This window comes from Opisthocomus hoazin, chromosome 5, assembly GCF_030867145.1.
Source record: "Opisthocomus hoazin isolate bOpiHoa1 chromosome 5, bOpiHoa1.hap1, whole genome shotgun sequence".
Lineage (NCBI taxonomy): Eukaryota > Metazoa > Chordata > Aves > Opisthocomiformes > Opisthocomidae > Opisthocomus > Opisthocomus hoazin.
In genome coordinates, this window is record NC_134418.1 from 73517573 (window position 1) to 73534509 (window position 16937).

Below are 16937 nucleotides of genomic sequence, written 5' to 3' on the forward strand. Positions count from 1 at the left end.
TTTACCTGGGAAGATAGTCCTGCTCTGCAGAAAAGGACATCAAGTGGTTGAGGTCCTTTTCACAACGAGAGCCGTGGATGTTGCATAAAGGTATTTGCACATTTTTCCATGCAGACTGGGCACAAAGCTCCCTGCCGCTGGCCGGTGAGAAAAATCTTCTTGAGCTGGCCTCATTATTATTGCATGTCAGAACAGCCATTTGACTGCTTTAGTTTTCACCAGCAGAAACAATCATTTCGAGATCGTTTTACTGAGCTAGGATCACAGGCTGCTGTGGTTTTGGCCACATTGCTTCCTCCCGCATGCCTGTGCTGGGGTAACAGGAGAGACCAGCGGCCAGCGTTACCTTTTCTGCTGCTGTAAGTCGTTCTCAAACTGCTTTTATAGGGCTCGTGTTGGGAATGGCAGGACAGCTCAAATTACGTACTTCTCAGTCAATTAAACTTAAAAAGACAGATTTCGTTCAGACTGATTATCAGGGCATTTAGCAGGCTCGCTTGCTATTCTTAAGTATTTGATAATTTGCAGGTCAGATACTAAAAAGAGGGTGTCAGTACTTTGGGGCAGAAATTGGAGGTGCTACAGAGGTGCAGAGGGTAAGCTGCGCTGCAGGCGCAGATCTGGGACCGACCTGCCTGACTGTCCAGAAGAGGGGCTTAACAAAAGTCTTTATTTTCTTTGTATTTTCGTTACTATTTCATGGTCCATGCTGTAGTCAAGCAAGTCCTGAAGACCAGCTCCAGCTTTGACATCATCTTTTAAGTCTCTGTTAACACCTTCTCAGTAACCTTGGAGGAACATTGCTTGTCACATAGCATATGTTGCCACAGGGTACCAGTGTGATAATGAAATATTCCCGGTATGCATCCCAACAGGAGAGAAGAACTGCAGTTCTGCTTTTTACTACTATGATTTCTTTTTCCCTGACAAAAGCAGAACCTGGATTTCCAGTTTATTCCTGGGCACCAAATTAAGTAACTGGGGGCTCTGCTTGAGTAGATCTTTAATTACTATGACCAGGCAATTGTGTCTCTGCTGTGCTTTTAGAAAAACTTTTCCAGACTTTAAATGAAGACAGAGAAGGCTGACACAAAACAATTACAATGGAGAATTTGTTTACAGGCTATCACTAGAAGAGGCATAATGCTTCCCTTTATCATCACTTGTCACAGCAATGACAGCCTGTAAACCTCCTGCCCCTGCATTATTCTTTATTTGTCACCGCCTGTGCCAGCTCTTGCCCTGGCAGATGCCTGGCATGTGTCAAACATATGATTCATGGGTTCACTTGATCAACACTGTGAAGAATGATGTATTTTCTTTTAAATTACAAATTAGACATTTACTCCCCACATCTAGGGGCTTTGGCTTCTTTATACGCAAAGTGTACTATTTATAGCTCACTGCAGAATTTAAACAGTGGCTTCTCTCTCATGCCTAACTCTGAAAGTGAAGTTTAGGTAATATTACAGCATATAAATGAAACCATCCTACCTCCCTGTTTTATTGTCACGGCAAGCCTGCTGGAACTGTTTCCTTTGGTAATAAATGGGCAGAATGCATTGTCCCCTGGACACTTAAAGACCTTTTTATTACGGGTTGCTTTCTATTTTATACACCATATTATAATCTATGTCATAGAATTTCTTTAGAATTATAGTTTTGCTCTGACATTGATTGATGCATGTTTACTTGGGCACTTGAGTTTACTTGCTTCTAAATGAGTATGTGTAATATATAGGTTTTCTTTGTGAGGTGCTGCTTCTGGAGATAATATTAACAACACAGTAATTGGGAACAGTGAGCAAATGCAGTTGTACTATAGGAAATACCATATCTGTTGGTTTTCTCTGAAGGAAATTTATGGAGTTCTGTGAAAAAGTGCAGTTTATCTTGATATTTTGGGGAAAAGACAAGGTTAAAAAAAAATCATAATTTGTTAGTAATCACAAACACCTAGATTATTTGTTAACCAAAATTATTACCATACAGAGAATTCTAAAGTCTTGTCTAGTCAGTTTTAAGCATCACAAGAGCTGTGAGATTCACAGGTATTGTCTTTGGCAGAGCATCTATGTCTTCATGACCCCTGGCTCAAAGACAGGCTCGTTTATTAAGTAGCTGGCCTTTAAAGTCAGCTGCTGACAGCAGGTCCTGCAGAATTGCCATTTTGCTTTAGAGAGTCTCACCTATGATAATACCAGTATATTGAGTAATGCAGGAGGGGCTTTAATGAGTGGTTCAACATGAAACATATGTTTTTACTACTTACATGAATACTAGAAAATACTAAAATTTTCTTTAGAACTACTACTGTTCTACCATCTTTGGTTGTCACTCTGTGTTTGTTTATGCTGCTAGAGATTGGTAAGATTTGAAACAGACACTGCCACAAGACATTGCAGGGGAAAATACAATACGAAAGCACTTTCATATTGATTTAAGTTAAAAAAATCATTACTTATGGATCCAAAAGTGATTTTTTTCCTCCACTTTAAGATATTTTCATTCTCACAACCATATTGGAGTTGGTCGTTGAACTTAAATACTTCATGATGTTTTTGTAGTTATTGAGAATTTCTCCCAAATAAATTCCCAAACTGTCTTCTTGGCCAAATCTCAAAATTAAAGATACAGTAGGTGTTGTTATTGTCATCTGTTTGACTACGTCATGGCTCATTGTTAGGATACTACTAATATGTAGCTGTTTTAACAAATCTCGATACTTTATGTACCTCTAGTAATCTCTATACTTTGTTTTGTGTGTAGACCTGATCTTTTTATGTCACTTGTCTAACTAAGCTCTACAAAAATTAACACTTACTATTTTCATTTTCTTCCTGATTAATTCCACATATGTCTAAATGAGGATGTGTTTAGAATTCTGTGTGAACAAGACGTACAAATTTTGTTTGTATACTTCTGCTTATTTATGAGTTGTTCTTTGAGTGACAAGGAGAAAATAATAAAATTATTCAATCATGGGGCTAATTGAGTAGATGAAAACAGTTTTGGGATATGTGAATCTGGCATCAAAAGATGTGCTGGATGTTTTAATGCAGTTCTTCACAAATCAGATGACATGGTGTCTAAAATGTGTGAAGAGCTATCTGAGAGAGAGGGAGGAAGGTGGTATAGAGGGCTCTTGTTTGTTCCACAGAATTTCAGGTATTTTTCTGGCCAGAAAAAGTTAAAATATTTAAAATTTGAGACCTCTTTTCCTGAGTTTGCAAGGAACTCGAAGCAATGAAAAAACAGTGTGAACTACCATTGATTTCATGGAGTTCAAGCTCCAATACAACTGATGACAATCAAATTACATTATTCAGCTCTTTTGTTATTTCGCTATTGATATAAGAACAGAAATGAATGTATCGTAATATGATAGTTTACATCATCTTTCCCTGAAGTGTTTTCCTGAAGAGATAGGCACTCAACATTCAGAATTTGCTCATTGCAGGATGTGAAAGGAATGAAATTAATTCCTTTGTATGAGACTGAATTTCACTGAATTTATTTGGCCCAAGACAAGTGATAACATCAGAATGCATCAAAAGAGGGCATTTGTCTTAGTTCATTTAAACATCGGTAGTGGCCATATTTAAACTGTTTCCTGCAAAGGCCTTGCCTTAGCCATTGCGACACCTGACTAGTGAATGTCCAATTCAGGTGTGCCTTAAATTTCCATACAGGCAACAGAGAGCCTACCCACACCACAAACAACTTAGTTGTCCAAGTAAGGCTCCTGCTTCTCTCTGTCAGAGAGACTAGGTGCTTCCTTGGTAGCTGCCTTCACATACAAAAAGGGAAACTGCCTAGAACTAGCTCACAGGGAATAGTAAAGCAGTTATATCTGATATATAGCCAAATTTGGAGCTGTGTAGTAGGATCATTTGATCAGCCAGAGTCTCATCAGTGAACCCACCTCTGAGGAAAGGCAGATGAAGACGGAGGATTTGCACTATAGCCAAAGTGTTAATTGCTTGATAGTTTGAGAGCTGTGTTCAGACTGCATAACCTGAATCTGGATGGATAGTCACTATCCATTATATTTGAGAAGCTGTGGCAGTCCACACTGTGAAGTGCCCACTGACTGGAAAAGGGGAAACATAACCCCGATTTTTAAAAAGGGGAAAAAAGGAAGACCCAGGGAGCTACAGGCCAGTCAGTCTCATCTCTGTGCCCAGCAACATCACGGAGCAGATCCTCCTGGAAACTATGCTGAGGCACGTGGAAAATAAGGAGGTGACTGGTGTCAGCCACCATGGTTTCACTAAGGGCAAATTATGCCTTACGAATTTGGGGGCCTGCTACTATGAGGTTACAGCATTGTTGGATAAGTGAAGAGAAACTGATGCCATCTACCTGGACCTGAGTAAAGCATTGGACACTATCCCACACAACATCCTTGTCTCTAGATTGGAGAGACGTGGATCTGACGGATGGACTACTCCTTGGATAAGCAATTGGCTGGATAGTCACACTCAAAGAGTTGCGGTCAATGGCTTGATGTCCAAGTGGAGACCAGTGATGAGTGGCATTCCTCAGGGCTCGGTACTGGGACCGGTGCCGTTTAACATCTTTGTCAGTGATATTCACAGTCGGATTGAGTGCACCCTCAGCAAGTTTGCCAACAATACAAAGCTGTGAGGTGCAGTTGACACGCTGGAGGGAAGGGATGCCATCCAGAGGGACTGTGACAGGCTTGAGAAGTGGGCCCATGCGAGCCTTGTGAAGTTCAATAAGGCCAAGTGCAATGTCCTGCACGTGGGTCAGGGCAAGCCCCGGTACAAATACAGGCTGGGCAGAGCATGGATTGAGAGCAGCCCTGAGGAGAAGGACTTACGGGTGTTGGTTGACAAGAAGCTCAGCATGATCCAGCAATGTGCGCTCGCAGCCCAGAAGGCCAACTATATCCTGGGCTGCATCAAAAGCAGCGCGGCCAGCAGGGCGAGGGAGGTGATTCTGCCCCTCTGCTCCACTCTGGTGAGACCCCACCTGGAGTCCTGCATCCAGGTCTGGAGCCCTCAGCATGGGAAAGACATGGACCTGTTGGAGCGAGTCCAGAGGGCCACAAAAACGATCTGAGGGCTGGAGCACCTCTCCTATGAGGAATGGCTGAGAGAGTTGGGGCTGTTCAGCCTGGAGAAGAGAAGGCTGCAGGGGGACCTTATGGCACCCTTCCAGTACCTGAAGGGTACAAGAGAGCTGGAGAGGGACTTTTTACAAGGGCATGGAGTGATAGGACAAGGGGTGATGGCTTCAAGCTGAAAGAGGGTAGATTTAGATTAGATATAAGGAAGAATTTCTTTACTCTGAAGGTTGTGAGGCCCTGGCACAGGCTGCCCAGAGAAGCTGTGGCTGCCCCCACCCTGGCAGTGTTCAAGGCCAGGCTGGATGGAGCTCTGAGCAACCTGGTGTAGTGGAAGGTGTCCCTGCCCATGGCAGGGGTGTTGGAACTAGCTGATTTTTAAGGTCCCTTCCAACCCAAACCATTCTGTGATTCTGTGGTTAGTTGTCTGTACAGTGTGCAGCAATGCAGTCTTGCTCTCGGTGCAGGGTTCCTATGCACTATTCAGTGCAAACAAACTTAAGGCTTGTGGGCGGAAGAGATCAGAGGGGAAAGGGTTAGATGACCTTCCACAGTGTCTGAGGACTAACAGAAGCTATGGTACCTGACAGATTGAGTTTTATTTACTTTAGAAATGTATAATATCCTGTCAGTTTGAAACTGTTTCGTTTTTCATGGCTAGAAGATGATACAATTTACAACACAGAAAAAAATCCAGATTGACAGCCCTAACAGACTTTCTTATATTACCTGCAAGGTCTTTGTAGCTTTGTTTTTAAGGTCTATTTCCCTTCTTTTATATTCCTGCGCTATGGGAATAGCCTCAATGGAGCTCATAAAAACAGGAAAACAGTTCAATAAATACACACTTTAGACAGTCTTGCACATGGGCACAAAATGATCTAAGATTTGATTTAACCTCAGTTCAGTCATGGTACTGAATTGTAGCTGGTACCAAAAATGAGTCAGAGTGGCACACAGCCCTTGTCCTGTGAGTATGGTTGGTCGTACAAAGATCATCATTCAAAGACACAGTACCTCTCTTGTCATTGTGGCTGTTGGAGTTTGTGTTGGTTTTTTACTGAGTACATAAGTAGCAAAATGGAATGAAAAAAGGGATACCTCTTTGCTACTCATTTTAGAATTAAAACCTGGGGTTTCTACAATCAACCACATAGTAGAAGACAAAAACATTTGATGTTTATCTGAATGTCTTCTTGTTTTTTGTCTCAGACTTGGCCTTTCTCACTTGATCCAATACTTCTTCTGGGTAATACTATGAACAGAAGGCACTTTCTTGACTCGGCAGGTCTCCAAAGCATTCAGCTTTTCTGTCCCCGAACCCCCAGCCTGTTCTGTAATCCTTGCAGGCTGATGTACCCAGGTCTCAGGCCTCTCCCTCTTCGGTGTCAGCATACACCAAAATTCTGTAGTAAAGACAAGCATCCCACGCAGTACTCTCCCACTAAATACGTGTAACTACACACTAATGTTTCTACTGCTTCCTAATCTGCAGGTAGTAGATTTTCTTGTGCATTGGTCAGCTAGGAAGGAAAGGAGCAGAGACAAGAAGGAGCATGTGCAGGAAGCTCTGTTTCAGTGGAGCTTGATTTTATTTTAACACAAGATTCTGCATTCTCTGCACTGTGACTTGTTTCCTTGTTGCTTTAATCTATGTGTCAGCATGATATGCTGCAGCGTATGGCTAAGTGGTATTGCTTGCAGGTCATCTGTAGGAAACCTCTTGCAATCTCTAATGGTACAAGGGCTGGACTGAAGCCTGTACTGACCACACAAGTCCAAAGAATTAGTACCTGGTAGAAGAAGCAATCATAAGCTGGCAAACCACTTTCAGTGAGACCTAGCTTTAGCACCTAGCATTGCTAAATGTGGCTTGTCACCAGTTTTAATTATTGGAGACTAAGCTTTTCTCTCTCTCTTTCCCTGCCAAATGAAATTATCGGATTTTTCCAAAGTAATGAGTCTGACAAGCTGATGTGTTATGTCAAAGACAAAAGATCAGTGTTTCTGTTGTAGATGTATTTAGGAAGAGGAAAATTTTTGTGATTCTTAATATATGTTTCTAGTCAGAAGAAAAAAAGTTCCCAAAGGTGCTGTTTTGTGATACAAACAGAGCCAGATTATGCAGATAAGGGAATATGTCAACTGCTCTGTATTTGCAGCTTAATTTTATTAGGAAGTCAGCTGTCCGTTTGCTTCACGCTGGTATCCAGCTATTAAGGTTCATGTCTGTTTCCCTTACTATTACAAAAACAGTCTAATCATGTTAGTTTAACGCTTACTTAATAAAAATTGCTTTCCGTGCACAGTTCTTCGTAATTAGTAGATGTAGGAAACCCACCTGGAAAGGACATTGTTTATAAAATGGCATGCCAGAATGTGTATCTGGCCTTGGGCTGCAGGAACCAGAGGATGGATGAATATCCTGCAGTTGTTTTGGCCATGATTATATTGTGGATGGCAGGTTGCCAGTAGCAACTGCAGTAAAAGGTCCAGAATTGTCAGTGTCTTCCTCTGTGTGATAAAACAGAGAACATTTGCACTTTCCGAACCGTCTCAGAGAGGGTTTGTGGCAGAGTTTGGAGGACTTGAAGTGACGAGAGATGGAAGTAGATAAGCTGCTTGCAGGTTGTATGCCAACCTGTCCTGCTGTTGGCTCCTGCAGGCCTGGCACCACTGACGCTTTTTTTGCCCTTCTTTCTAGAACATTTAAAAGAGAAGCTGGAGGAATACATGGTCCGTTTTGCCAAAGTGAGGATTGTACGTACCAAGAAACGAGAAGGGCTCATTCGGACCAGACTGCTAGGAGCCTCGCTGGCTAGAGGAGAAGTCTTGACATTTCTGGATTCCCATTGCGAAGTCAACGTGAATTGGCTGCCTCCCTTGCTTAGTAAGTGTGTGAGCATTCGTCAGCCATTTAAATTTGAGCATACAGCATAGCTTAAGCAATCGAAGCCATGTCCCACAACAAGCAGGACATACACTGTATGGAAGTGTTTGGAGCTGTGCTGTGGTGTCTGAAGAGTCAGTGCGAGAGAGAACTCAGAGAAATGTCAGTGGCTCCATTTTATGGTTCCTGTAACTAAAGAACTGGTAAAATTTTGAAGTATTACTTTGGCCTATTAGAGTTATGATTTGTTCTACTATTACTGCTGCTAAATACACTACTAAATCTAGTGTTATCCTACACCCTTACTACACACCTGAAAACTTTTGTTATGCAGGTTTTGTGCTCCTTCCTAGTCTTCCACATTCCATTAAAAGAAGCTTTTGCTGTAAATGTATCCATGGCCTCAGAGTTAAATCCAATAACAACTGCATTCACAATAGGAAGCTCAGAAAGAATGATTTGCTATTGACTGCTTTGCTGGATTCCAGCTGCAGCCGGCAAAGCTCCATTAGTCAAAGGAATGGAAAGAATCAATTGTAGTCTAGGATTTCACTTCAGGAAACAAAGTCCCCTTTTCTACACACTTGACTACATGCAAAGTGTGTGTGCTTTGCAAAAAGAGTGCTTCTTTCCTAGCAAAAAACAAAGAAAATTTCTGAGTTTACTATTAAAGAAATTTGTATTAGTTAAAAGAGTATGTCATAAGTACATGACAGGACAGCATTTCACCAATTAATGTTATTTCTTGAATTTTGTTGCTAGGACTGATTTAGCCACACAATAAGCTGATAAAGCATTTGCAGCCAAGGAGAGATGCTGTTCCACTAATGAACTATTGCTTGAGACAAAAAAAAAAAAAATACTAGTAATTAGGGCTTTTTCAGAACAGTAACAAGATAACATACAAAATTCCATATTTACGTCCTTTCTAGCTTCCATACCAAATTACTCACACAGTCTTTCCCCTTGGTACTACTTTGCCTTTAATCACAATATCAGCATTTTTAAAAATAACCTCCAAGTCTTCATGTAAAGCCCAAAGGCATAAAGGAGCAGAGGGAAATACAAGTTTCAACAAGCCTTCCACACGCAGCCCTGTCAAGTAGCCATGAAACACTCTGGAGTATTCTACAGGCGCCTTTCCTCTACTTTCTGATTTTCCCCCACTGCGCATAATACGTTGCCAATAATGACAAAATCTCAAGAAAATTCTCACTTTTGTCCTCTGAAATCTTTTGCTGACTTACTGCGACGTAACCCTTCTATTTCACTCACTTAGATATGGGAAAACTGCAAGTTGTAATACCAGTTTCTTTTCTTGCTTTCTTGTCTGAAATGAAGGTACATCTAGCTGGGTTTCACCCTATAAAAGCTGAAAAATAAATAAAAAGGTCACAAAGCATTCATAATTGCAGCTAGGTTGTAGAAGGGTATTGAATTGATAATCACAACCCTCAGCCTCAAATCAGAAAACTGGAAAGATGAGAGAAGCTTCATCAAGGACCAAGTCCCAGTTCTCCCAAGTTCTCAAGTGGAATGAGATCTTTCTTGTTCGACGTGTTAGAAATACCCTGAGCTAAGGAGCCAGAGGATCTAGAAATTAATCTTGAGGAACACTAGAGCCCAGGATCAATAGGCTTTATTTCGAAAGAAGTAGTAGAGCATTACATGAGGAAGGACAAATAGAGAATGAACACCCAGCTAGTCTATTTAAGGATGTCCTGTGTCCTGATTTTCAAAAGGGATGAGAGAACTTTCTCGTAACCATTAAGCAGCAGACATTTACTATACTGAAATCAGATGACACACATCTACTAATAATAGTAAAGTTAATATTTTTTTGCAAATAGTTATATAAGGATCTATCTTGTGAATCACTCAGCACTGCATGTGACTGAACGTCATTCAAGCAAACTGAAACAGAAGCTATATTGGGTATTTATTGCTTTGAAGCTGCCCTGTTTTAGCTCTGATTGTATGTGCCATGTGCAGTGAAAACTCCTCAACAAGAGCCCAGCTCAGCCCTGCTCTGGAGTGAAGTCTTTGCTGAGAGGGGCAGACGTTTCCACTGTCCCAAACCATTATTTTTTTAAAATGAGACCTTACAAGTCAGAGGATGGGGAGTGGGAAATGCATAATCACTTAAAGGCGATTCTCAAAGTTATTTAGGCATCTAACATATTTTCAGAACTGACTATCACTTTTTAGACCAAAGGAAGACTGAGTTATTTCATCACTTGTTGGGTATCTAAATTGCTTTGTGCAGCTGAGCCACAGTAGTTTTCAGTTACAGTCCTTTGTTTTGTTTTCTTAAAAAACAGGTGCAAAATGGCTTTTCTTTATTTTCCTTAAGCTTTACTTCACTTATTTCTTTAGCTTAAATGGGTTTCTGAACCGAGATAAGCCACTCTGAGATCTCAGAGAGTCTGGCCTGATGTTCACTGAACAGGCAGCTGTAGTCATGTAAAAATGTAGGCAAACACAGCTGTTTGTTATCACTCCTCAGTAGTACAAAGTCAGCAGAAGGAAAGTTGTAACTTGGGCTCCAGCTGCTGTAGTTGAGAGTCTAGTGTAGTGTGAAGTTGCAGTTATTGCAGGTTTAAGGTGAGAAACTGAGCAGCAAACCAGCTTGAAAGATGCAGGCACATCTTTCCTTCTGCTGATGTTGCTGAGGAAGCAGTGAGAGAGGGGAGATGGACAATAGATCTGTGGTGCCATAGGCTATCAGACTTAGGTTTGTCAAAACAGGTTTTATTCCTGACCAAGGCTTCAATTTACATCATGATTAGATCATGCTTAGCAAGTTGTCGAGACACCTGCTGGCTGTCCATTTCCACAACATTTATATGATGCATTATTTGCCAGTGGGGAAGACTGAGCAGAAAAGTACTTATGACAGCTCAGATAACAAGAGGTAACTTGCTGAGCCAGTCAAATGTTGTTACCATCTGTAATCACATACAGAAGTGGGAAAATAAGAGCATTTGCAATGTGGCATTGTTATTTTAACCAGCCCCATTTGAAATTAAAGGTGTGCATCTTTCTTATGAAGATAAAATCTACATTTTTCAGAGAGTGGCTTATCCAATACTGAAAACTTCTGTTTATTGTCACATACGCACACTCAGCTTGAGACTAAAAGCACGGAATTCAAATATGTATGTACATATTGCTTAAAATTGCTAGGGAGAAAACTCTGAGCAATGTTCCTTCTTGTTCCCAGGCTTTCCCTCAAATCACCAAGATTTTTACATGTACGATGATGCTTATCTGTCTGTTCTTCCCTTTATCTGCAGCATATATGTATTGAAATAATGCACAGAACTTTTTAGACCAGTAGGAATTTGGGTGAGGATGATGAGTAAAGGCAATAGAAAAGAAACTGTAAAGCATTTCAGCTGTGTCTTGCGTCAGGAGCAGTGGCTGGCAAAAGCAGCAGCCTGTTCGCCTCTGTAAAGCTATGACACTAGCACTCTTGTGAAACATAAGCTATCCCTACAGCCCTTTTTTTGGTTTCCTAAATTCATACCGGGGGCTGCCTTTAAGCCTAAGAAGTATGTATACAAAATTCATTATTTTAGGCGTGCTGAAAGAAACGTTGAGGCTGCAAGTTTGATAACTCTGCCTTTTGGTGTGCACGACTACAAACACCCTGGTTTCTTCAAAAGTCAAGATCTTCCTGTGATTCCTCATCATCTCTAAAACATTTTTGGGGCTGAGAAGTAAGTTCTGTAGATACACACAAGAACAGACAGGTAAGCATCATCTTACTTGCAAAATTCTTGCAGAGTTGTAGAAATGAAGACTGGGATTGAGTTGGAGCATTGCTCAAATAATTGTCTCCCTGGCTGTCTCTGCATGTGACTTGGAGATTTGCAATCCTTCAGTCTATTTAAAGGCAGCGGCTTCTAAAGATCAAGAGAAGGATGCTAATGTATCATGAGTCTACCTTTGACCTGCTCCAGCCAAATCAATCTCGTTTGGTTCCTCTCCTCCAATCAATTTAGAAGAGGGGGGATCAGAGACAGATTATTATAAGCTTTATAACTATTAGCAGGACCATCACAGGAAAGAGATTATGTAAAAATGACTTTACATAATGATTACAGATAACACTACACAGTATACCGGTGAATGTAATTATATTTGGCAATAGCAACAGTAATGCAGCCATTATGTCTGAGATGAGTTTCCTAGAATTTTGTGAGAGCCTGTGCTTTAAATTTATTTCACTATTAAAGGATAAGGATGTGAAAACCTGCTGAACTTCCAGGCACAGTAATTTCTGACTAGCAGTCAGCATTGTTCCCCCATTTGGACAGTCTCTAAACAATAACTGAGAATAAATATGAAAGCTACAGAGGTTTTGCTAACATAATCTTTTTTCTTAATTTCAATCCCTCAGAAGCAAGGAAGCAGAATATGTATTATTAATCATTACACCAGTATTACCTGCCTTCCTATCTAACTGTTTGTTCCACACTTAGCCCTCTGATATTTTATAGGGTATTATCAAGCACCAGTGCAATCTAATCTTTAAAAACAAAAGACAAGTTTTCTACACAGACTCTACAATGTATTACATTTTGTAAAGAATCTAGGCTACCATTTGGAGAAAAAGCTTTATGATACTTGGAATTTTGAGATTTTGTTTTTTCAAGGGTTCATAGATAGATTTTCTAATGTCCATTCATGCCAACACAGCTGCAAATTTTCCCTGTGCTTTCTCATTTCAAACCATTATTTTTCTGCCTAATTCTTGCAGCTGAAATATCTTCTTTACTTCGTTTTCTTTTCAGAGGAGCTCTATGGGATTAAGCAATAGGATACTCCGAAGCAGACTCAGGCCCCCCCTGCTTTTATACTAGAGATGGGGATTTGATTTAGCCTTGCAGTTCTAATTCTTTTTTTTTAAAAAAAGCAAAAAGAAACTCCTTTCTTTAGAAAACAAGTGAGTAAGAATAATACTGTGGGGCCTGCTTTATATCTCAAAATCAGTACAAAAGGAGGACACAAGCCCTGTTTTGTTCCTCCTGTTGGAGTTTGCCTTTAATTTGTAGCATTTGATCTCAGAGCTGATGCACACTAGAGCCACAGGAACAGCAGCTGAGCGGTTGCAAGGGCTGAGATTCACATTTGGGAACACAAATCTGTCTCGCAGGAGCTTGCCATACACACTCCCCACAGCTGAAGGAGTATTTTTACATTTTGCTTGCTGCCTTGTTCCGTAGCTGACAGATTGGGGACAGCTCAGAGTAGCAAAGTGACAGAGATACAGATGACTGGACTCCTGTGGGTCTCACAGGGATATACCTCCCTTTAAAGAACTGTAAATGCTTCTAATCATTGCCCAACTGCATTAAGTCCACTTTAGATAAAGGTTTGATACCAGTTTGAAAAATGAAATGATTTGGGGGCCATAGGGAACAAAGCAAGCAATCTTCAAACATCAGAAAACCTGTGGGATTCACTTTGCAGTAATATGATAGATGGCTTGACTAGACATGCCGCTTCCTATTTTCTACTTTCATTTTTCAGACCAGATTGCACTAAACCACAAAACCATCGTGTGTCCTATGATCGATGTCATTGACCACAATCACTTTGGCTACGAGGCACAGGCGGGGGATGCCATGCGAGGAGCTTTTGACTGGGAAATGTACTACAAAAGAATACCGATTCCTCCAGAGCTCCAGAGAGCTGATCCCAGCGACCCCTTTGAGTAAGTAGCGATAAAGGGGAGAGTGGGAACACGAAGCAGAACAAGCAAAGAAGGTAACCGTAGCAGAAGAATCCAAGCCCAGAAATTTCCATGTAGGCCATGTCATACTAATGACAGGTAGCAGAAGCAAACAGTTTCTATAAAGGTTTATAAAACCTCAAAATTAGGAAAAAGATCAGGGCAACAAGTTGCAGAATTCACAAGCTGTGCCTGGAAACACAAATCTTCACAACCTTTTCTGGCCCAGTGGTTGTGCATAGAAGAAACAGGCACGTACTTGTAGTTAAGAAAAAGTATTGACATTGGACAAGGAGTGGCTGTGACTACAGTTATTCTGTTTATTCCACAAAGCAATTCCTGAACAGGCTTTAGTTTGATGTTTTCTTTGCTGGAGATTGATGCAATACCTGCCTCAATAGCTGAGTCCACATTCTGCCAGCAGATGCTATGTTTATGAGTGGTAATATTCTACTGTATATGTATTGCTGTAACTTAAACACAGAGCTGTCAAACCTGAACAGTATCAAGCTGATTTGTAAATAATTTTCAATAAACCAGACGCTGATCCCAGTTTTATATAGGTCAGTTCATTCACAGGAGTGATCTTCTGTTCTTCATAAAGGTAGATCTTCTCTTTTCCTCTTCTCTTCTCTTCTCTTCTCTTCTCTTCTCTTCTCTTCTCTTCTCTTCTCTTCTCTTCTCTTCTCTTCTCTTCTCTTCTCTTCTCTTCTCTTCTCTTCTCTTCTCTTCTCTTCTCTTCTCTTCTCTTCTCTTCTCTTCCCTTCCCTTCCCTTCCCTTCCCTTCCCTTCCCTTCCCTTCCCTTCCCTTCCCTTCCCTTCCCTTCTCATTATTTTGATATAAGGGTCAGCTGGGATTATTCCTGATCAGCGGAGGGAGGACAGGCAGCCAGACAGGGCTCAATGTGGGAGAGTCTCCAGGTCGCTCGTGCAGCGTGCATCCCAGCAGGGCAGCAGCGAGACTGGCTCTGACACTGGCGGTAGCCCTGGCTGAAACACCTTGCTGCAGAGTTTGGCAGTTTAAAAACTCAGCATTTTCTCCTCCCCAGAACAAAACCTGGAAATAATAGCAACAGAAAAGCTGTGTCTCTGGCCCAGATTCTGCACTATTTTGAAATAAAGGGTGTGATTCATGCAGAAATTGACCCTTATACCCAAGGAATGACCAGCTGTGTACAGGGTGAAGTAGGTAATCGCAGCATTCGGTGCGCTTACTTTCATTATTCTGCTTGTTCCTTTTTACTTATCTCCATCTAGACACATCAGTCTTCATCTCGCATTGATGTAAGTGCTGGTGAAGTACTTTCCATCAGCTGCCAATGTGACCACTCCACAACATAGATGCAGCTAGCGCAATCACATAACACTCCAGAGTTGCTAGAGCCTCCGTTGCTCTTCCACAAGTCTTCCTGGTCCTCTGAGCAGCTGTAATTTCTTGCCACTTACTCAAAGTCACCTAGCACATCGTATCATTCGGTTCAGCATTTGGTATGTGTAGAACTAAAACTTCTGTATATGCCTGTGTAGCTACAGGTTTGCTTATCAGCTGTTTCTCACATTTGCAGTTTGTAGCGTGCATCTCTCAAATACAATAGAGGCCTGAAGAGGAGGTGCTCGTAGAAAACTTTGTAGAACAGATGAGGCTTTGTGCAGTGCAGAACAGATGTGGTGGTTTTGCATGAACTGTTGTTATGATCAGCAGTTGATACCCGCCTTGTCCTGCCTGCATTCGTAAGGCACATAGATAAATAGCTTTGCAAGGAACAACATATAGGACAATGCAAGCTATAAATCTCTTGTAATTTCAGTTGTCATCTCCCCCAAAAGATAGAAAGGCTCCCCAGTTCTTACACAAATTGGTGACAGTCTTCCTTTGTTTTCCCATCACAAGGTCCGCGTCAGAATGGTGCAGGTGGAAAAACAGCATTGCACATGGGACTGCCCTGTCCGTCCCCACACAGCAGGATTGGAGGCTGGCTGAGCCAGGACAGTATCTTTACGCAAAAGTACCCTCTGCCTAGAATGGAGAGGGTGTAGAAGGGTTTGATATAATCAGTATGAATTTGCTTAGGTGAGGAATTCATTTCTGATTCAATGTCAGTACTGCTTTTCTCCTAGGGCCTTCTCTATTGACACCTCGAGCTTTTAATACCTTGTTTACAACAACTATGGTAAATGTTACAAACCGTTTTAGATATCAGTAACTTAATGGACCAAGACAGCTTCTATAGAACTAAAGAGACTGAACAGTTTTCCTTCAGGTGCATACACACTAAAATTAGAAGTGGCTTCAGCCAGCACCATAATTATTATGTTACTGTTTTGTAAGCAGAAGGGATTTTTTTTTATTTAGGTTAAATATTTTGCTATTGGTATCCTAACAGCTTTATTTCTTGCCAGCAGCATCAGATCTGAGCTGATACTTAATGAACTGGAAAATTGCCAGCATTTTTAGTAAAACACCAGCAAATAATGGGTACGTGATCCAAAAATTGTGGTGATGAGTTTTTTCCCCTCACTTAAAATGCCAGCTCAGTATGTGTGTTAGGCAGAAAAGGTCACATCAGCCTAAGAAATAATGTACATAAAACAGATCAAACTACAGAAAACCTAAAAGCAGTCATTGTATTATCTGAATGATGCTGTTGCTTTCCATCTACACGTGATCAAAATACTGCCGCAGCAGACATCAGCAGCGTGTTTGCTGTTGACACAACAAACTGAAGTGTTGTCAGGTAGACTTTTGGTGTGACAGTAGCACAGAGCTTACTGAACTCCAGTGCCAGCTGAGCTAGTGTTTCTGGAATTAATCTTGCCTCTTCTTATTATTTTTTCTTATTTAAACTGTACTCGACATTGGTCAATGTTTGATGGGCACTTTCCTGTTGGACACTGTCTATCTGGATGCAGTCTCTCAGTTCAAAATCCTTCTTGTAAAGAATTTGGACATTCTTATCCATTTGTGGTGTGAGCGTGGGCATGGTTTATTGTTCACACACCTGTGGTTCCACTCAGGCAGCATCTCCACCCTTTGCTGTGACAGAACTTGGAGCTTCATTTCGCATCTTAGCTTTTCCTGGTGTACACCCAGACCCATTCTCAGGCCCTCTGCAGTTGTGTGTGACAAGCAGCTCTACACCAAGATTCAACTTGAATTTTATGACTTTAGGACTGAGTGTATAACACTCCCAGAAGCTTCCAACCTGCCCAGTGTC

General features: G+C 41.2%; 1 protein-coding gene across 6 annotated transcripts in view; it reads left to right on the forward strand.

Moving 5' to 3' along the window:
• Window positions 1–16937, forward strand: part of GALNTL6 (polypeptide N-acetylgalactosaminyltransferase like 6) — a 635741-nt gene that overhangs the window by 533042 nt on the left and 85762 nt on the right. For all 6 annotated transcript variants that reach the window (XM_075421728.1, XM_075421729.1, XM_075421730.1 and 3 more), the window contains 2 exons: window positions 7797–7982; window positions 13521–13704. In XM_075421728.1, the coding sequence (XP_075277843.1) occupies window positions 7797–7982; window positions 13521–13704 (370 nt within the window). The remainder of the gene's footprint in view (window positions 1–7796; window positions 7983–13520; window positions 13705–16937) is intronic.